The sequence below is a fragment of the Xenopus laevis genome, chromosome 4L, assembly GCF_017654675.1.
Source record: "Xenopus laevis strain J_2021 chromosome 4L, Xenopus_laevis_v10.1, whole genome shotgun sequence".
In the NCBI taxonomy this organism is placed as follows: Eukaryota; Metazoa; Chordata; class Amphibia; order Anura; family Pipidae; genus Xenopus; species Xenopus laevis.
In genome coordinates this window covers 58,338,794-58,360,575 of record NC_054377.1, presented here as the reverse complement: position 1 = coordinate 58,360,575, position 21,782 = coordinate 58,338,794, and the positions used below count along the sequence as shown (strand labels likewise).

General features: G+C 39.2%; 1 protein-coding gene across 2 annotated transcripts; it reads right to left on the bottom strand.

Annotated features, from left to right (window-relative positions):
- Positions 1–4,273: 4,273 nt before the first annotated feature.
- mthfsd.L (methenyltetrahydrofolate synthetase domain containing L homeolog) lies at positions 4,274–17,528 on the bottom strand. 2 transcript variants are annotated; one of them, XM_018256763.2, is made up of 8 exons: positions 17,371–17,528; positions 15,428–15,531; positions 15,045–15,158; positions 13,855–13,968; positions 12,513–12,603; positions 10,314–10,426; positions 8,706–8,831; positions 4,274–6,605 (listed from the first exon to the last, which is right to left on the bottom strand). In XM_018256763.2, exons 1-8 carry the CDS (start codon positions 17,396–17,398, stop codon positions 6,048–6,050), a joined length of 1,248 nt encoding a protein of 415 aa, XP_018112252.1. In that variant the 5' UTR covers positions 17,399–17,528; the 3' UTR covers positions 4,274–6,047.
- Positions 17,529–21,782: the final 4,254 nt, after the last annotated feature.

Below are 21,782 nucleotides of genomic sequence, written 5' to 3'. Positions count from 1 at the left end.
GGGAAACTGAAAATATGTCTAGCCCCATAGCCCCCACAAACACTCCAACCATGCTTAAATTGAGCACAGAGAGATGGTTGTCTGTCAAGCTGGGCTATTGGTAGCACAATCCTCCTATAGGCTGGAGTCCTTTTTATATTTGCAAAAAATTCCTCAGTTAAACAGATAACTATCTATTCACAAATAGTATAAAAAAAAGTATAATAGATAACAGAGAGATAGATTGATAGATACTACTATATAAATAATAGATAGATGGATAGATAGATAATTGATAGATAGGAGATAGATAATGATGAATAATTGTGTGTTAAAATGATGGATACATTAGATATTGATAGGCAGATACATAAATATATGATAGATAGATAGATATATAGATTACAAAATATGATAGAAAGATATAAAGATAGATTACATAATAGATATAGAAAGATATTGATAGATAGATAGATAGATAGATAGATAGATAGAGGCAGACTGCAAATGGCTAGCTGCAAGCTTACCAGTAACTTCTCTATACAGTTGCTCAGCTAATGTATGAATTGCTGCCTAAAATGTGTAATATATGGCAGCCTGGTGGATGCAGAGGTTTCCAAGTTATTATGCTAGGAAGGGGAGGGGACGGACATAACTAGAGAGAGCTTTAATCTTGGCTCGCTATAAAGTATTACTAATTACAAGCACCATGCCTTCCTCTGTACGTAAAGCAGAGCTAACAGGAATTTACTCTGCATTCACGCAACACCAAAAGGCCAAGAATGTCTGTGAGGAAGAAGATCATTAATAATACACAGTGCTGGGGTTCTGATATCAAGCAGAGAAATGGATCAATAGCCAAGGAGGCCTTTGAAGAGAATTTCTGCAGCAGGTGTGTCCGAGATAAGAAAGCTGTGGGGGCTGGAAGCTGAGCATTTATCCTGCTTGTACAGGAAACCCAAGAGATTGCTCTGCTGTATAGTGATATAGAGGCTTTATATATAGACCAATGAGGAAGTCTGGGGCTCCTTTGTAGGACAAGCACCCTGTCAACTTTTTTATTTAATCCGCACCCTTTCCCATCACACTCATCTTAGCTATTGTCCAGCAGACAACCATTCTCTGTAGCTGTCAAATGTCCAGGGAAGACTTAGAATCGTGTGCTCAAAAGGGCCTACAATACCAGGCCATAGTAGGCTTTCTACTCAATTAAAGGGATACTATATACCCCACATTTTAAAAAATATTTTTATTTAATTCCTTTATAGATGAACAGCTTTTTTGTTACTAAATATGTTTTTTTGCAGTTTTCAAAAATTGCTAAAATTTAAAAATGGCTGCTTCGCTTTGTCTTGCTTAGCTTTCTTACCTCCTTTGTTGTGTTAGTTAATCCTGTTAGGGGCTATAAAATCCTGTATTAATGTAATGCAATACCACCAGTAGCCCATTGACACCCGCTGAAAAAATGAGCTACAAATCTCCTGAAAATGCTTTCCAACCAGCAATAATGTAAATCTCCATCAGCAAAACATACATGCCACTTTGTTTTCTGAAGTCTCTAAGGGTTGGCAATTTATTTCCTGAGACTTGTCGCCCACTTGATTTAATCACGGGTGACAAATCTCCCTAAACGCAAATGCTCTAAACACCTTATTGAAGCTGCCATACATTTTGTATGCCCAGTTTCCATTGTTAATAGGAAGTTCATGGCCTGGCATCATGGCATACAGGCACAGACTGGCAGTCTATAGACTCTGGCAAATGTCAGAGGGGCTTCTGTAAGATACCATGGCATTAACAGACCCTTTTTATTGGACATGTTTGTGCCTCTATGTACTTGAAAAGCCAGGGCCTATTTTGACTCCATGTCTGGGCACAGAGACACAAACACATTTACAAATGTTTGCTCAGTTGTTCTTATCACTTCACCAATAATACCATTTTATTTACGACGATGTGTGGGATTCAGGCAACTTCTTTTGTCTACATTTACATCAGCAGAACTTGATACATATTTGTATATTCAAGGCCTAGACCTACAGTTTAATTAACAGATACTGTAATCACATAATTACTGACTTACTAATTAATGTTATCAGAAATTGTTAGTATTGCTGTTAATTTTGCCCTGAGGTACAGGTTTCACATATTTGTATATTCTAGAAGTTCAGAGGATTGCACTGCTTTTATCAAAGCTTATTTATCTCTTCCATAGCCTTTTTCTGTTTCTGAGTGCATTTTAAGAATCTTTGCTATAAAGCAAGACCAGTACGAGTTCCAGGAAATTCATAGACCTACACATAGTAAACCCAGCTTTCTAAAAAAAAAATACACTACAGCTCTCTAACTCTGAGTTAGTCAGTGACTTTAAGGGGGGCCACATGGGACATAATTGTTCAGTGAGTTTGCAATTGATCCTTAGCATGCAGCTTAGTTTCAAAAGCAAACAGTTATGACCCATGTGGCCCCCACTCATATTGTGCATGTGGATGCACAATAAAAATGTAATTGCAGTTATTCTGCCTTCAGTGTGTGATTCTCAAATTCATATATACTCTGTTAACACAAGATAACAGTATCAGTACCATCAGTCATATTTAACTTCAGTTTTTGCCAAGAGGACACAACAAAAAGTTGAGATTTTCCTTTTTCAATCTGATTTTGTTTTGAGTTTAATAATATTTGCCTAGATAGATACTTTTTATCAGTCGTGTGTAAGCCAGTAGCTACAGTGCATTGCACATAAAACCTTCAACTGGTGGCAAGCCGTGTCAGTATTTTTAACTAAAAAAATACTTATTAAAATATGAATGTGCATTAAAAGTTACCTATAGGTCACGCTTAGTGATGGACGAATTTCTCAGTTTCTGTTGCGAAATGGCGAAAAATTCATGGGAAAATCGTAAAATCGGAAAGTTTCACAAAAAAATCATGAAATTCAAACATTTTCATGATAAAAAAAAAATTTCATTTTCACAAAAAAATTGAGAAAATCAGAAAATGCCGCTATCGTTAAAGTCAATGGGCGTCCGAAAAGTGTTGACGTGCACCGATTTTGATACAACTGCCTTTTCGGACGCCCGTCCAAAAATTTTTGACGCCATCGAAATTTTGCCGACAAATTTATGCAGGATATTCACAAATTTATTCGCTGGCAGCGAAATGAGGAAATTCACCACAAATTTGTGCCAGGCGAATTTATTCACCCATCACTAGTCACGCTGATTGTTTTTTGCTGAGAGGTTTGTTTTTGTAAGTAATTGTCAGTTGAAGTTCCTAAACCTGACTGTTTTGCCAACCTGACTGTCCCATCTCAGCCTGTCAGTTAGAGTTTCTAATGTTAACAGACTCCTGTTGCACAAATATGGCAGCCCCCTCATACAGGAACATGGGGCATCAGACAGGTGATGTAAAATACTTTATGGCAAAGTAATAAGAAGCATGCAAAGTCAGTTTTATGGTAGAGTAAAAAAAGGTTAAATTTTTGGTGTCAGTATCTCTAACTAAAAAACGGCAGTTTGTACAGAAAAATATTGTCATCTGAGAGTGATAGTTAAAGCTGAAGAATTGTACTGCAAAGCACCAAGCAAGACTGCACAGAATCCGAAGAACTCTTCTGCCATCTGCTGGCATTTTCAATTTGACTTTATAAAACAAAACAGTTCAGTGTGACTTACTTAAAGGGGAGCTATCCTGAAAACGTTATATGAACTTTATCTTATGGAAATAAGAAACTTTTTTAACATAATCAAGTAGAATTTGTACCATTCCTGTTATAATGAATTTCCTCCTCAGTATCCCCCTATCAGCAATCTGTCTCTCTACATGCAGGAAACAGAGTCAGATTTTGAGCATCATTTAGGTATAACACACTAGGGGTTATTTATAAAGACTGGGCAAATTTGTTCCTGGGCAATAACCCATGGCAATTATCAAATGTTTGCTTTAATTGTTCTTCCTGCAGCTGGCTGAAAAAAGCTCCCCACGGATTGGTGGCTATGGGCCCTGGTGCAAATTTGCCCAGTGCTTATCAATGAGCCCCAGTTGTGTGCTCCCTTTGCCAGAACAATGTATTAGAGCGAAGTGTCTTTCAAAAAAGTCAAAAGTCTCTGACACAAAGCTGCACTTAGAAAGACAGATTGCCGAGAGGTGGATAGGGAAGAGTACTATGATAATTTCAGAAACAAGACAAATTGTTTATGGTTAGGAATAAGATGAAAGATATATTAATTTTTGTCATGCATTTCCATTAACCATCAGCCGGCACTATAAAGTGGATAAAGACAAACATAGGTTGAACTTGTACAACATATTAAATATATAAATATTCCTTTACAGTAAAGTTATTTTCAAATACATAATATTGGCAGGTGCCACAAGTTGATGAGAGCTAGAATATTAGCACTTATTCCCTAGCAGCCATATTACAAAGTTACAGTCTAGGCTTTATGGTGTTCAATACATTTGATGGGTCATATGGCAAAATTAAACAGGCAAAAAAAATCTCTTTTTTCCCCAGAGTTCAAGTGCCATCTACTGGCTGTTGAATAAACATGGTTGCATTTTACATGTATCTGCCTAATCATATGTGAATATTTTGTACCAGTATTAGTACCTTCTGCTCCAAGCGTGATGTCACACGCGTCTTCTCAGCCGATGTAAAAACACAGACAGAGTGTGGCAGCCATGACGGTCTTCAATATATTATGTATAAAAAAAACAGACAATATCTGGTTGAGAGTTAAAGAGATCAGATTATTTAAATAACTATAGACAAACTATACTCCTTATATGGTATCTAGCACCAGTACGTATAGCAAAATTTGCACCCTTGGCTGATCCTACATGTTTTTGAGGTTGAGGGAAAATAGGCACTACGTTCCATATAAAGTGGATATGCCCAAACGTTTGAAGGTTTTGAATTAGGATCTTTAACATGATACACTCAATTGTTTACAGCTATTATGATAGCTGCAAAAAGCAGTAGCTAGAAAATGGAAAATTAAGCAAATTCCACTAGACCCAGTCAAGAACAGAATAGTTTAGATTATGACCCAGGAGAAAATGACCATTTTCCTATTTGATACACAAGAATTTTCTTCTAATTCTCCTCTCTTTAGTGGCAGCATTTCATAAACAATATGAAGGCAATTACAGGTATCTCATTTGTGTTTTTTAGTGTATCTACATAATTTGACAAATGTTTTATATAAGAATCTCTGCTTCTGAGAAATTATAAGGAACAGACACCCAAGTTGTAATATGGTACATTTGATAATAAAACCCAGACAATGTTATAGCAGATGTTATATGTATGCTACCTGATGGAAATAACTGCCTTTTAAATAAAGATGTATTGGAATAAAAAAAACAAACAACAGATGATTAAAGGAGAACACACCCCACACTCAGTTTTTTAAAGGGAATGTCAACCCAAAAATACTTTTTTTGACTAATAAAATAAAACATAATTCTAGGCAACTTTGCAATATACATTTATTACAAATTTTCTATGGTTTTTAACTTTTGCAATATTGTTTAGAAAGTAACAACCAGGAGTTAAGCAAATCCGGCTTCCAATAGCACTTGTTTTTACAAATAACTTTAAAAGCACGGACAATTTTTAATAAATGTATATTGAAAAGCTGCTTAGAATCAGGTTCTTTTATTAGACAAATATTTATTTTGGGGTTTATTTTGACCTTTAAGAGTTTAGCTCAATGAACAAGGCTTATTGACCCCTTGGTGGCTACCATGTTTGGCAGCATTACATCTAGTGCCAGGCTACTTGGAAGTGATCAATGAGCAGTAGCATGTGCGCTGGGAGCAGCTCTAAGCAAACACCGTAAGAATTGATGTCTGCAGTTAAATCTGCACTACTATGAAAAAATAGAGTTTACTATTGCCTTTTCACAAAGGAGGTACAATTATTAATATGTAACTTATCTCAGTCCCTGTTGAGTTTCCATGATGCAGCTTTATTGCACAATAAGGCACATTCTGGATAAAGACTTAAAACAGGGATACACTTTGTTAATAAAGATCTATGTTTGTGATTTCTTATAACATCAAGTGGGTATATGCGGTTGACTGACAGTACTCGGGTTTGTGGCTCTCAATTTATTGTTCCTAAATCCTTGGTTTCCATTGGCTTTGGGCCTCTGTGTCCTTGCCAATTCCACCAGCAGGGAAATACCATTTATACTTATTCCTTCCAAGCTGGAAAGAGCCTGCTTGGCCTGTGCCACATCTCTGTAATCAAGGAAGGCTCTGTGCTGAGCTCCTTGCCATGTGAGTCTTAGAGGAGCTGCCCCTCTCTCCCTCAACATGCTCTTTAATTCACTAACTCTTGTAGTTGAAGGTATATCTCCTATATATACTGTTGCCCCATCATGCAAGTTACAGGCTTCCAGTTTAGTGTGCAGTTGAGCATTGGCTAGATGCTTATGCTCACTCAATACAGAACCACAAGGCCCTAATTCCTTCTCTGGCACACATAAAGGAGACTGCCTACTGCCTTGTTCAGATGCATTTCCATCCTTCAGAGACACATCTTTTCCAGCTCTCCTCTCCCTGTCCTGCAGATTTCTTAGGATTGGGATCTTACCCATCATCTCTCTCGTGATCTGCAACAAAGAATGGGTGGTCAGCTGTGTTAACTCATACATTTTTGTTGACTTTAATCTAATAATGAAAAAATAAAAGCCATTTTTTGTGTTCTCAAAGAAAAAGAACATCACTATAATTTGCAAAAGCCTTTTAACTGTATATAGTAGTGATAGTAAAGCCCCCCACCATGGTCATGGCCAAATTGAAAAAAGACATTCCACATTTTGGAGGTCAGCACAAAATAAAATAATTGTTGTTACGGATTTGCAGAAACCCCTTAATCCCAAGAACTGTCCTGTATGGTTCTCCTGTTTGGGTATACAGTGCACTCTAAAATCTCCGGACTCTTTTCCAGCCTGTAAATTAATAAATGGCTTGCAAAATTTCCGACACCCTAATACAATCAGTGGGTAGAATACACAAAGGGAACATGAAGTCAGATTTGTAAAGCTGCAATAAACAGGTTTGCAAATATACTAAACTACCACTTTCATGCCATGGTACACCATATAAATCACACTAATTTGTAAAGCCTTGTATTGATTTTATGCAAATATGAGATCAAATGTAAAAACAGGTGTTAACTTGTAAAAAGTTGCATAAAGACTGCATTAGATTATGCCAGGTCTGAGGTGGTATAAAATACTAAAGTTATATTAGAGCTTAGCTAGAGATAAAATAAATACACATTTGCACTACACTGAGGAGCCCAAATAAAGGGAGGAATTAGCCAGTAGTTGTGATCTTATCAGTATCAGACTCATCTGAGCTTTAGCCTATAAAATATTTCATAAAATGGAAGTCAGGTCAGGAACAAAACTTGGTTTCCTTTTCTTTCAGCTTCGGGTCAAGTTTTACAACAAAAACACTGGCCCAGATTTGGTTAGGAGTGGTTAGAATGAACACTGTGACAATTTGTTTATTGTTTAGCAACTGAAATTGTTAGATATCTCATCTCTGGGAGGAAATCACCTCCAATGGTAATTTCACTCACTTAGCCCATTTTTGATAAAACTTTTTTGTTGTTGTTTTAGCACTGACTATCCACCACACTGAGCATTATCTGCAATGAGTTTTTATGCTTTCCCTATGCCTGCCTGGGTTTCCCCTGGATATTACTCTCCCACAGTAGAGAAACGTGCATGCTGGTACCTGTGTAAAGGATGTGTAATCTCTGTACAGATGTTGATACTTAAAATATAAGATAATAAAGCATTTGTTTTAATATGTTTTGCATGAGCCACACATAACGTTATACAGGTATGAGAACAGTTATCCGGAAGCCCCTTATCCAGAAAGCTCCGAATTACAGAAATGCCATCTCCCTTCGACTCCAAGTAATCCAAACTTTTAAAAATTATTTCCTTTTTCTTTGTAATAATAAAACAGTACATTGTAATTGGTTAAAAAGAAGATATAATTAATTCTTATTGGAAGCAAAACCAGCCTATTGGCTTTATTTAATGTTTAAATGATTTTCTATTAGGGTTAGTTCACACGAGGAGATTCGGGGAGATTTTGTCGCCTCGCGACTAATCGCCTTGTCTTCTGAGCGACAATCTCCCCGAACTGCTTTAGCGTGTTTTCCCATAGGCTATAATGAAAAGTCTGAGGCAGTTCGGGGAGATTGTCGCTCAGAAGACGAGGCAATTAGTCGCCAGGCAACAAAATCTCCCCGAATCTCCTTGTGTGAACTAACCCATAAACTTAAAGGGACCAACAAACAACTATCTGTTTTCAGATAGATCACCAGAAATTATGACTTTTTCTAATTACTTTCCATTTTCTATGTGTCACCGTTTTTCTAATTCTGAAGTGTAAAGTATAATTTTTCACTTTCTAAAGCAACTCTGGGGGGGTCGCCGACCCTGTAAACTGTTCTAAATTGATACATTTAGTTGATACATTTCTTATCTTTGTCCCAATCTCTGGTTTCATTACAGGCAGCTGTTAGAACTGAAAAAATCCCCCAGGTTATATTTTCATACGAAAATTCACCTCGACCTTTGATAAATCTGCCCCACTTTAAATAGGAATAAATCGATTATCAATCAAAGCCAGCCAGCCCTATAGCAGCAGCCCCATGTACTTTGCTAATGTTAATTCATTTAACCTACCATTGACCATATGATTCCTTGGGGTTTTGCTCGTTTGCAGTCTGTTTTGATTATTCGGGTTGGTGTCAGTATAAAGTCCACTGTAAGATCATGGTCTTCAAGAAGTTCCTCAGGAATATCGACCACCTTCAAGAAAACAGACGTTAAATATTAACACCTGATAGATTATATATATATATATATATATATAATATATATATATATATATATATATATATATATATATATATATATATATATATATATATATATATAATCTATCTTTCAAACGAGATATGTAATGCTTTTCTATAGAAGAAGAAAGGAAGAACCAAAAGCAACAGAAATTTTTAATTGCAGCTAACCAGGCACCATCTGAACCGGGAAATAAACCTCTTCAGTATCAGGCTAGAAACCCATGGCAACTACACTCCTTTAGCAGTGAAGATCTGCACCTCTGAAGATGCCCACAATAGCTGCCCATCATCTCTTCTGCCGAATCCCAGCACATATTCTGCGCTGTTGTGACTAGCTTAAGGACCAGCAAAAATATACAGTATATATACACACAATATAGTTAACCAGGCTCCTTATAACTACAAAAATATGCAAAATTCCCCTGGAAAGGATTGAAGTCTTAATGTAGAAGAAATATATGGTTAAAAAAATTATTTGAGACATGGGCGAGTTACATCACAACACTACCTATTGAACAACAAAACACGCTGGCACAGTGCTTCCAAGGGACTTCTTGGTATACAAAAAGAATAATCTTATAGGATCCACCAATTGTATTGGAATAGCCATCAACATACATTGTCGAAAAATTCAATAAGAGAAGAGATTGTATCTGTTTATATGAGCCTGGACAAAGCATTTATATACTGTAAGACAAATTGAAAACATGTATGGATGTTACCTATAAAATCACTACCATTAACTGTATGGAATTACACTGCTGTAACCAGTGGCGGAATTACCAGGGGAGCAGGGGGTGCGAGCGGGTCAGGGAACCCCCCAGCAGTTCGCGCACCGCTTTGCGCCGGACAGTTCCGGGTGTACGGAGGGGGGCGGGGGCCCGGCTGCGTGTCCTGCGCCAGGGCCCACCCCCCTTTAGTTACGTTTCTGGCTGTAACATATGCTGCTTGTCTGTTCACCAATAAAAATATGTTTTTAAAAAAAAAAAAAAAAAACACCAGTAGGTGGCACATGTAACAAAAGCTCTAGAATAAACTACAGTTGTTTGGAGCAGATCACATCTATGCCTTTTTAGGCCTGTGACAGATGTTGGCTCTGTCAGAGAGGGATTATATGGGAACACTCGCTTTGGAATTCCAAAAATTGCTCCAGCACAGGGGCGTAACTACAGAGGAAGCAGAACCTGCGAGTGCAGGGGGCCCCACGAGGTATAGGGGCCCAAAGAGACCCTAATTCATATACAATTTCAAGAAATATTGATAAAACCCCGCTTCTAGATAATTTGGGGCCTGAGAAATAATTTGCCGTGGGACCCAGTAAAATCTAGTTACACCACTGCCTCCAATAGTTCTGAATCATGTCAATGTATTTAACATTTTACGGCTACTGACAAACTAAGGCATGTAAAGCTGTTAGGAATAATTAACTTACTTGGCAATCATGCACAACAGTAACCACAACTGTGTGTTCTGTGACTGCCCCCATGGACACCATCATTGCATATTCCATATCAGCAAAACCTTCTCCTTTTCCGATCCTCCAGCCTTGAAAAATAATTTGAGGAAGACAGTAAATTTAGATGTGCCTTGATATAAATATTTTCTTCCATGCAAAGTATTTGTATCTAAATTGTTGTGATGCATCAGAAACCCTGGAATAGTTAATGAGCTCACATGTCACATCATGTTTATGTACGCAGAGTCAGTGGCACTTACATGATATACAATTAGGGTTGCAACCTTTTCTGGAAAAAAATATGGGCCTTCCTATATATGTATCTTTTTTTCCCTATTAATAACATTGGGACCAACCATCATTTTTACCGGCCAGGCCGGTAAAATACCGGCCAGGTGGCAACCTTATATACAATTATATTGCCACAAGACTCCTCAGCTATCACTGATAAGGAAAAAATATAAGGATAACAAAATACAGCCCTCCAGCAATTATGTTTCTGCCACAAACAGACTCTAGTAGTAGTGGCACACAGTCTCATAGGGGGCATGTAACTATTAAAGCTAAACGGTTTTAAACAGGACAGACCTGCCAACTCCCCCCGATATAACAGAAATTACCCAGTTTTGGATCCCCAGACTCAAAACTATTTGCCATTCTTCTGGTTTTTACAATTACCTTGAGTTAGTAAGGGGTGGTTCACCTTTAAGACAAGTTTTAGTATGTTATAGAATAGCCAATTCTAGTAACTTTCAATTGGACTTCATTATTTCTTTTTAAGAGTTTTATTTTTAATTATTTGCCTTATTCTTTGATTATTTCCAGCTTTTACATGTAAAGCTACAAATGTATTGTTATTATGATTTTTATTATTTATCTTTCTATTCAGGTCCTCTCCTAATCATATTCCAGTCTCTTGTTCAAATCATTGCATGGTTGCTAGGGTAATTTGGATCCCAGCAACCAGATTGCTGAAATTGCAAAGCTGGAGAGCTGCTGAATAAAAAGCCAAATAACTAAAAAAAAAAAAGATAACAAATGAAAAGCTACTAAAAGTTAACTCAAAAGAGAAAAATCTCTTTCAGTCTGATAAGGGCCATCCCAATGGACCAGACAACATTTTTCACTGCAGATCCCATAGGAAGCCACTTTATAAAGTTGTTATCTCTGGATATTTTATTATTTTCAATGTCAAAGGACATTCCACTGCAAAGTAAAAAGATGCACCCCGACCAGCGAGTATGAGGTGAGTTGAGAAATCAGGGACGGCACAAATGCTGCTCCTGGTAACCTTAAAACGAATTTACAGGTTTCAAACCGTAAATTCAGCTCTTCTAGTGCAGAGAGCACAATTGCGCTTCTCTGAGCTACCAACCTGGATGCCCTGGACCCCCTCTGGCACCAAAAAAGTTGACAGCCGAGTGGGGGCGGCAGTTGCAAGCCTCCTCAGGCGGCAAAGGAGCTAGAATCGCCCCTGCCGACCAGTCAATAGTCCTTACAGGGGTTCTTCACCTATAAATTAACATTTAGTATGACGTAGAGAGTGATATTCTGAGACAATTTGCAATTGGTTTTCATTTTTTATTATTTGTGTTTTTTCAGTTATTCAGCATTTTATTCTGCAACTCTCCAGACTGTAATTTCAGCAATCTGATTGCTAGGGTCCAAATTACCTTAGCAAGTAGCAACCCTACATTGATTTGAATTAGAAACTGGAATATGAATAGAAGGGGGCTTGAATAGAAATATGAGTAACAAAAACAATACATTTTACTCTTACAGAGCCTTAGTCATTCTAGAACAGAGAAAAAGTTAACTTAACGGTGAATCACCCCTTCCTTAAGAAGTAGGGATGCACCGAATCCAGGCTTCGGTTCAGGATTCGGGCAGGATTCGGCCTTTTTCAGCAGGATTCGGTCGAATCCTTCTGCCCGGCCGAACCGAATCCAAATCCTAATTTAAATATGTAAATTAGGGGTGGGGAGGGAAATTGAGTGACTTTTTGTCAGAAAACAAGGAAGTAAATTTTTTTCCCCTTCCCATCCCTAATTTGCATATGTAAATATCCCTATCCCTATTAAGGGAAGACCATAAGAAAGGCAGAGGGATGGCACTGAGCAACTGGTATAGGAATTTGTTTTTTGTAGATAAGTGTTAATAAACCCAAGATGATACCTTGTACAGACACTGCAACGGAACCAACAACCACTAAGTCCACCTGAACTTTAGCATCCAGACCCATTGGGACACTGTAATCCTTCACTCCCTATATATAAAAAGAAAATTGACAGTATAGATACCAGATATATGAGTGTGCACACACTGGCAGTATATATAGAGTACCTGCTGCTGTGATTTGTGGTTACTCAAAAAAGCCAATCACCAAAATGCTTCACAAATGAGGTTGATGCATTGCTTATTTAAGTAGGAGGGGGCAGTGACCAGGGTGGTGGAGTCTGTACATAAAGGAACAGTAACACCAAAAACTGAAAGTGTATCAAAGTAATTAAAACACCCAGCTTTCACCAGTGCATGCTAACCGTATATTATATATTACTTTAAAATACTTTCATTTTATGGTGTTACTGTTCCTTTAATAAACTAATATATTTTCCATGTTGATGGAAAAAAGTTAAGTACACAACATACAAGGCATTTTATCACTGCCAAAGCTCAAAATATATAAACCAGATCCTTTGGTAATTCTAAACCAAAATCAAGTCAAACTACATAAAGCAAAAACAATTGGAAAACCTAAAACAACTTATATATTAATTGAACCTGGCATTTATGTTGTGTTTTGGTAGCCGAGGATGAGTAGAGTATAACAGCACTTTATTAGCAGGTTCATGCAGCCATTACTCTTGAGCAGTAGCTTCAACTCGAATACGTTTAAGATGTCTAGAAAGTACTATGTATAGACAGTATAACTCTTGTGCACAGTGACACCTACAGGCCCTTTGTATAAAGACCACAATATAGCTGTAGAATAGCCGTTTAATACAATCCAAAATTAACTAAAGTATTGTTCTTAGAAACAGAATTGCTCCAGCCATATCCTCCTTCATAGAAGCTCTTGCATCTGATTTGATTATTTTCAGTGCTTGTATTTAAAGTTATTAGGAGTTGGAGTCGATACATTACGGCGACTCCAGGCAGGGGCGGTCTTGGGGCTGCTGCAGCCTGAGGCAGCAGCCAATATGCCGCCCCCCCCCACTCCCGATCCGCGCTTAAAATTCAGCATCGCAGCAGGTCAACGGGGAGCAGCATCTCTAGCACATTGAGAGCATTAGTGCTCTCTGCACTAGCGGAGCCGAATTTCCGGGTTAAACCCGGACTTTCGACTCAAAGTTACAAGAGGCGGCTTTTTGCCACACCTTGTAAGTGGCCGCTCACTGCCGTTCTCACCTTGCCTCATGGCAGTAGCTGCCCTGACTCAAGGTACCCAAAATTGCTTCCAACACTGACTTTGTAAACATAATGATTATGGTGAATGTTTCTTAACAGCCTATCTCACCTGTGAAGTTGAACATATTCTTAGCACTTCTTTGTTTGCCCCAGGAGGAGGGGTGATTTTGTTGAAAAGACCAGTTCGAAGCCGTGGTGTTGGAACTAACAAAGTCTTACGAGCCTGGAAATATAAACAGGACAACTATCAATGGAAACATAATTGTATATTACTTGGAGAAAGAGAGACACAATTCCTTTTATTGGTTTACTTTCTCTTCTTAAAGGACTAGTCATCCCAATTCAGTGGAAATGTGTTAGGCAACCCCCAGGGAATATAATTATTTACTTCATGCTCCATTATGGGGTCCCTTGAGCACCACACTGTCATCTCAATGTCCTGTATTGAGTGCACATGCAGTAGAGACAAAATTCAAAACATAAATTCAGAGTTTGTATTTTGACTCTACTGTGCATGTGGACTGTCTAGGACAATGAAGAGTATCATGGAATTATTGGAAAAGATGCTGATATGGTGCTCAGTGTATACTACCCTGGGATGGTGGACCACCAGCTCGTGGTCTAAAGTGATTATAGTAATTGGGGGGACCTAACATGTTGGCACTCCCAATATATATTATTTACTTGTCCTTTAATCAACCACCATTTCAATTCTTTATTAACATCTCTTTCCTTTTGCACCTTCCTTACCCCTTTAAAACCATTACCATTAGTGATGTGTAGGTCAGGAAAAACTCTACCGCACTCGACCCTAACCTGCAAAACCTTAACCCACCTTAACCATGTTGCCATTGTAGGACCTGCACCGTGTCGTCTCCCTCAATACGCTACTTCTGTGTGAAACTCTGGTTCCAAAACAGGGAATCTTCGGGAGCAGTGCAGGAGTGACTCGCACGCAACCCTAACCTGCAATGTTTGGCTAAATTTCAACCTGAACACACCCAACCGGCGGGTCAACCCACACATCGCTAATTAGCATATAAAGGGAAAGCTTGTCAATTTTTCTGTTGATCTTCATTTTTCATTTGAGTCACCTTCTAGGCAGGTAAAATTGTTTGTACAAGGGCTCCATGTGACAGGATCTTTGTTACCTGCAAGGCTGCCAGACGAACTCCTTCCAAGGGCTTGTCAGGATCAACTTTAACCTCCCATGTTCTTCTGAACACTTCTAGATCTGTTATATTTTGACAAGCCTGGTGAGATTCCTGTGCAGAACAGAGGCAGAAATATGTCACTTACTTCTAAAGTGAGAAAGCGCGCTCTCTTCTGAGGTGTATCAGGGTTAATCTTAACAATCCTGGCAGCCTGGAACTCCTTTAATGTAGATAGCTTGTCACATGCCTGGGAGGCTCCCTAATCCACAAGAGAATCGATTTAACAAGAATATTGAAAATACATCAGGGTTGTAGCACCATGACCATACTAATGTCACGCAACAGTAAAACTATCTGACAGAATTGGTGCTCTGTGCTTTTTGCTACCAAAGAAGTCACTGCAAGTCTTTATTTTAAAATCATTGCTTCATTACTAGCTAGCAAGAACAATGTGGCACTTCACAAAACTTCAACTACACTACTCTTTAAACCCAATTTTAAAAATGGGAATAAAAAGACTTATTTTACCTTGAAATTTGGTATCCTGTGATGAACTGGCCTTGGGAAGTCAGCCAAATTATTATTCTCAATATAATCCCAAACCTTTTGACGTATGTCCCATTTGCTGCATCCTTGAATTGATTGTTAACAAAAAAGAAATAAAAATAGGTTAGCAAGAGGTCACATATTTACTACAGCAATTTTTTGACCAACAACTTCATTTTGTTAGAAATAGTTTTCAAAACTCCCCCTTGAGGTCCAACATTCGTCTGTACCCCCTTAGAATATAAAATGAAAACATTGCTGTTTTAGCCATAATTCCTGGATCATCTTAATATTGTTTAATCAAAATCTCACCCTAAATAACCATCAAACTGGGCATCTATTACAGCAAATATGTATTCTGTCCAAATTTCCCTAACTGATGTTTAGGCTTCCACGGACTACCCAAGGTGAACCACAGTTTGGAAAACATTTCTGTTGATGTTATTGTGCTCATGCCCTCACTTTAGACTTTCCTGTACATTGGAGGCTGTGTGTGTGCATGCGTCTGTGATTGGCAGGGTATGGGGAATATAATGTGAGAAAAAAAGGGGGTGTCCTTAAAACAAGGCTTTCTAAGGTTGCCAAGACAGTTATTACTTCCTCATGGGAAAATGGGCAAAAGGCCAAGAATGCCCTATTAATTTAGAACCCTGTTTATTCTTCACTGGTATTACATCCTAAACCCAAAGCCTAGAAGGAAACAGAGAGAGCGGCTTTCCATTTCATAAGGGTTCACAAACTTCACATTATGGAGAAGCAACTTTATTTGTTAATGCATAACAAACTTCATTATGGAGAAGCAACTTTATTTGTTAATGCATAATTTCGATTCACAAACGTAATCAACAACTTCTTTACTTGTTTGAATTATAGAACCAATTCTTTTGAACATCTAAAAGTGATATTGCAACCTTAAGTGAATTTGTTCTTCTAGAAGCGACAGCAAATAATTGAGCCTGTAAGTATTGGTGGCCATACACTGGCAGATAAAGCTGCCGATATCGGTAGTTTGGACCGATTTGACAGCTTATCTGCCCGTGTATGGGGGCTTCCAACGGGTCTTCCCAATCGATATCTGGCCACGATATCGATTGGGAAGGTTTGATTTTTAACTGACACGTCGGAGCCCCTTGGCGCATCGTAATTCGCAAATTACCCCCGATATAGCCATGCCGTAATTAGTGGCATATTGGGGAAAGATCCGCTTGTTTGGCAATGTCGCTAAACGAGCGGATCTTTGAGTCTATGGCCAGCTTAAGTGGTGGTTGTGCCGAGGCTCAGGAAACTGCGAATAATGAGTAAAAAACGCCCTAGCATTTCAGGTACACAGAGGCCCAATCAGCCCACTCAGAGGCCCATACAGCCCCCACCAGCCCACTAAATACTGACTTTCTATGGCACCTTATAGCAGCCCCTCTGGCATTTGCCAGAGCCCACAGATTGCCAGTCCGGGCCTGGCGTAAAGTACAAAAGGCACACAACAGATTTACAGTGAAAATTACTATTTTCAGTGTCAACCGCTCATTAGTAATAAATACTGTAAACTCTTTTGGACAGGGCTCGCTTTATCTCTTGTATAATCTTCAATGTATTCTATATATTCAATGTATACACTTAATTATTGTACAGCACTGCAGAATATGCTGCCACTTTATTAATATGTGACTAATAATAATAACAACATTATGTTATCTTGTGCTGTACAGTAAAAGGTACATATAAAGCATAATAATAACACATCCAGACGCAGACACAGAAGCCAGTCACGAGGACCCTATGCTGCATAGTCGTTGATTTGCTTTCTGCCTATTCAGGGAAATGTTTTTCTATTTATACTGGAGCAGGAATGGATTCATTTTAAAGAATGAAAACTGCCCTTCAAAATATTAATAATAATAAAGCAGTTTAAAGCATCAGCCCCTTACCTGGATCAACTCTTATTCCTGGCTCCATGACCCAGTATGGTGGCAGGATCCGAATCCAGCTCCCAGTTAAAAAGTTCTCTCTGAGCACAACAGCTGCTTGTTCCACGTGTGTAGGCAGCACTATGGTAGCCCTCTGAGGACAAACAATGTGAAAAAGCAAACTGCAGTTACAGGAATGAGATCAGACACATTCCAGCTGCTTGCAGACTGAACAGTGAAAGTAAACATCTTATTGGTTGCCATGGGTTACTGCCAATGACCCCAGTAACTTGTAAACTTAAATCTGTCAATAGAGCCCTATTTCACTTTCTTTTCTCTCACACGCAGCATCATCTGAGCAGGCTGTGCGTCTGTCCCAGAAGCAAAGTTACAATACATAATGCTCCAGGCTACAGCAGCTTCCAAAGGCAGAAAATCCACAGTTACTGTGATCATAAACACCATTAGGCTAAAGCCACGTGCAGGGTCTGACAGGGGGGCACGGGGGCACACCCGGGCTGCGGTTTGAGCAATTCTAGTTTACGCCCGCCTGCCCCCAGCCCCCGTCGCACCTAGTGTTGCCACCTCACCCCTTTAAAACCGAACAAATATGGAATCCACAGCCTGCATGGCTAATTAGCAATTCATTTAGACGCATGATGCATGGCTGCACATTAATCAGTTCAGTCTGCATCATACATCTAAATGAATTGCTCATTAAGCTGGCCATATACGCAAAGATCAGATCGTATGAATCGAGGATTCGGACGATTTTCGGACCATGTGTGGAGAGTCCCGACATTTTTCATCCAGCAGAGATCGGTCATTTGGTCAATTGGTCAGGTTAAAAGATTTCTGTCGGCTGCAGATAATATCTCTGAATGCATTGCCGATCATACGATTTTCAGTGGGAGACTGTCACTAGCTTTTGTCGGACATGACTTTCGTACGATTACTGTCAGGGGCAGAACATCGGCTGATCTGTTCTTTTGTACTTTATTTGATCCAGGGTTGGACTGGGGGGACCGGGGCCCACCGGGACTGCTGCCGAGGGCCCCCCTCAGGCCACCCGTCCCCCCACTGTGACGCGCCGACTCAGCAAGGAAGCCACTTGGCGCGCATGCTCAGGCTGCGCTGCACAGCGCCGGGACATTTTTATTTTTTTTTCAAATATAAATATTTAGAGAGGGGTTCTGGCCCGGCGGGAGCCCATGAGGGTTGGGGCCCACCGGGTATTTTCCCGGTGTGCCACCAGTCCGACACTGATTTGATCGGAATGGTTAGTGGCAGGTTGGGAGATGGGGAAGTTCGATCGTACGATGATATGTACGATCGGATCTTTGCCTCTATGGCCAGCTTTAGCCATGCAGGTTGTGGATTCCATATGTGTTCGGTTTTAAAGGGGTGACGTGGCAACCCTAGGTGCGATGGGGGCTGGGGGTAAACAAGAGTTGCGGCGGGGGGGCCCTCAAACAGCAGCCCTGGTGAGCTCAGGCCTGTGTGCCGGGTCCTACAAGAGCCAGGGCCCATCAGTTTTTTTTTCAGCCCAGTCTGACCCTGCGTGCACACACAAAGGGACATATTTATCAGAAAGTGAAGTTAGAGATCTCCATAATCCGCTAGAGTGAAAGTCCGCCACTCTCCATTCATTTCTATGGGATTTTAAAAGGCATATTTATCAAAGGGTGAACTTTCACCTATTGATAAATACTCTGTTAACAATCCCATAGAAATGAATGGAGAGTGGCGGAATTTCACTCTAGCGCATTGTGGAGATCTCTAACTTCACTCTTTGATAAATATGCCCCCATGAGTGGATTTTGGCATGAAAATTCATACAGGTTAAGGTATTGCCCATGAATGCAGATACTGGGGGCAGGCTAGGAACAGCAGATTGGCTGTTTCTCGGCCTGTGGTTATAAATAGTCCAAGAATCCTTATAGGTAATGTTCCCTCTAAGGTGTGCGCTCATGCACACACACACACAACACATTGTGGTGCACACATAGAATTTTGTGTGAAATATTGTGAGCACATAGTATTAAAAAACTGAGCACAAAAGTTTAAAATGTGAGCAGTCCTTACCTCCCAACTGTCCCATTTTTCACAGGACAGTCCCAATTTTGATAGCTGAACCTGCAGTCCAAGAGTGTTACTGAAATGTCCTGAGTTTCTCTTTGATCTCCTGCACTGAACAGCCAGAAAAAGATACTAAGTTTCTAAAACCTCATTAAATAAGAGGCTTTTGGCAGAGAGCCCAGAATACATGGCCGCTGCATTTAGATACATTTGTAACAATTTCAGATAAGCAAAGATACAGCTGTAATTATTTAAGATAAGCTGGTCTCTTGCAAGAACTAAGACTCACAGCTTAAATTGCAATTCACCTTCATTAGCAAAACTGTAATAACATACAATAAAACCTGACCCCCAGAAATGTGTTAAAACTTTGCATAGCCTGCCAAATTTTGTAAAATAGATGCAGTATTTAGGGTCCCGAAATGTTTGCCACGCTACGCACTGCAAATCTTTTTGTCCACTCTTTCTACTTTCCTAATGTTGGGAGGTATGTGTGTGTCCAAAGAAATTTTTATACGCACATAGCCAAGAAAGAATTGCAGGGAACATTGCTTATAGGGCAGATGCTCTTGCCCTGCTTGAGGGGAAAACCCCAGTGGGAGGGACAATGTCCCCCTGAACTTCCCCTGGATGACTATAGAACCTCCTTGGATTTTTTTTCATTGGATTTAAAGATTATCTGCAAATTCATTGATACTCAAACCTCTTTTTCTAATTCTGTACAAGTGTCATGAATATCCTCCAGAAATCATACATGGCGTGGGACAAGTTTTAATATTTCTAATAGAAGTACATTGGCGATGTGTTTATTTATGTGTGGGGACCCAAACAATTATTTTTGTTTTTTGACTATAGCTTCCCTTTAATTACCTTTAAATTAGGAAACGTTTCAATTTGTCTTTATAATTAATTTTTTGTATAGTTATTAAAAATATTTTTCTGCCTTCGCACTCTCTCCAGCTTTTCAAATGGGGGTTACTTTGTAGTCCCAAATTTGCATCCTGATATAATATTTTTAGGAGCACATGACCTCCAAAACTCCATGTACATGTGAATGTTCCAGTATTTTTGAAGATACCACATTACAGGATTATGAAACTGTGTCCCAATTTCCCTTAAATCTACATTTATTGTCCTCCATGACCTTCAAAGTTGTTATATATAGAATCATACATATAGAATCATTCCTGTCACGTGACAGGATTAATTTCCATGCATATGAAAGGTTCAATAACTTTGAGGAAACTGCCATTTGCCTGAGTCCTGCATTGGGTCACCCACAGATTGCAAGTAAAAAAGCAGGTTGGGTAGATATATCAACTAACCCCCATGTCATTTGGGAGATAATGAGCCTGTTCCAAGAAGTGGATCCTAATCACCTTAATGACATAGGACTGGTTGGCGTATTTGCAAAAAATTGTAATTTAGCAAAATGTTATTGCCAATAGATGGGTGTACCTCATTTGTTGGCATTACTAAATGCTAAATACGTGTTAAGTGATGTTGGTGTTATATAGGCCTATACTAGGCTGAGGTCCAAATGTACACAGACACTAACTGTCTTTTAGAACTATAACTCACACACAAAGCTTTTGAGAAAGTGTGATTCCGGATTAAAAACGTGGAGATTTTGAATGAAATCTATCCTTAAACAGAAATTTATAACAACTGCTTGGTTGCCTTGATATATAATATGTGACAATTATTTTTACTACTTCTATGAATTTATATTGATTAATTTGGGGTTCTGGCCAGCCAGGTTTTAAGTTATTAAGTGTTTTATAAGGGGTAATAAAACTATTGTGTATACAGTATATATCAACTCCGTTTTTTAATGACACCTTTTAATTATTTATAAGAGAGCACAGTGCCATGTCTGTGGCAGTCTAATCTTGATTACCACTTCCAGAATTTTCCTCCTCTCATCCAATAGAGTACAGGCCTCTATACTACTGAAGATTTAGCATGGCTTCCCATAAAACATAGAATAAGTTGCATACGCCTTCTCATAACCATCAAGGCCCTTCATTCCTCTGTACCTCTTTACATCTCTTGTGTCTTCATATGATCCTGACAGACTCCTCCACGCTTGGTTGCATCTCCCACTACTACCGTTGTTTCCTACCCTAAACCTTTCTGCCTTGTTGTTCTTTACATTTTGAATGTCATCCCTGAATTCCTCTAGAGAGAATCTTCACTCAGCCTCCTCAAAAAAAAAAACCTCAAGCTCCCTCTTGGAGCTCCTGCATAACATTTGCCTGGGGGACGTTGGGACCAAACAGATGGGCCACTTTCCTCTACAGAAATCCCTCCTCCCCAGTTGCTTTCCTACTTAAAAGCAAACCCTTTACCTG

Coding starts and splice junctions, on each gene's coding strand:
- mthfsd.L (XM_018256763.2), bottom strand. CDS start 17,398: ATGGAGCCAGGAATAAGAGTTGATCCAG. Junction 10,427..12,512: donor CGTTGCAGTGTCTGTACAAG/GTATCATCTTGG, acceptor TTATTTTTCAAG/GCTGGAGGATCGGAAAAGGA. Junction 6,606..8,705: donor AAGGAATCATATGGTCAATG/GTAGGTTAAATG, acceptor TCTTTGTTGCAG/ATCACGAGAGAGATGATGGG.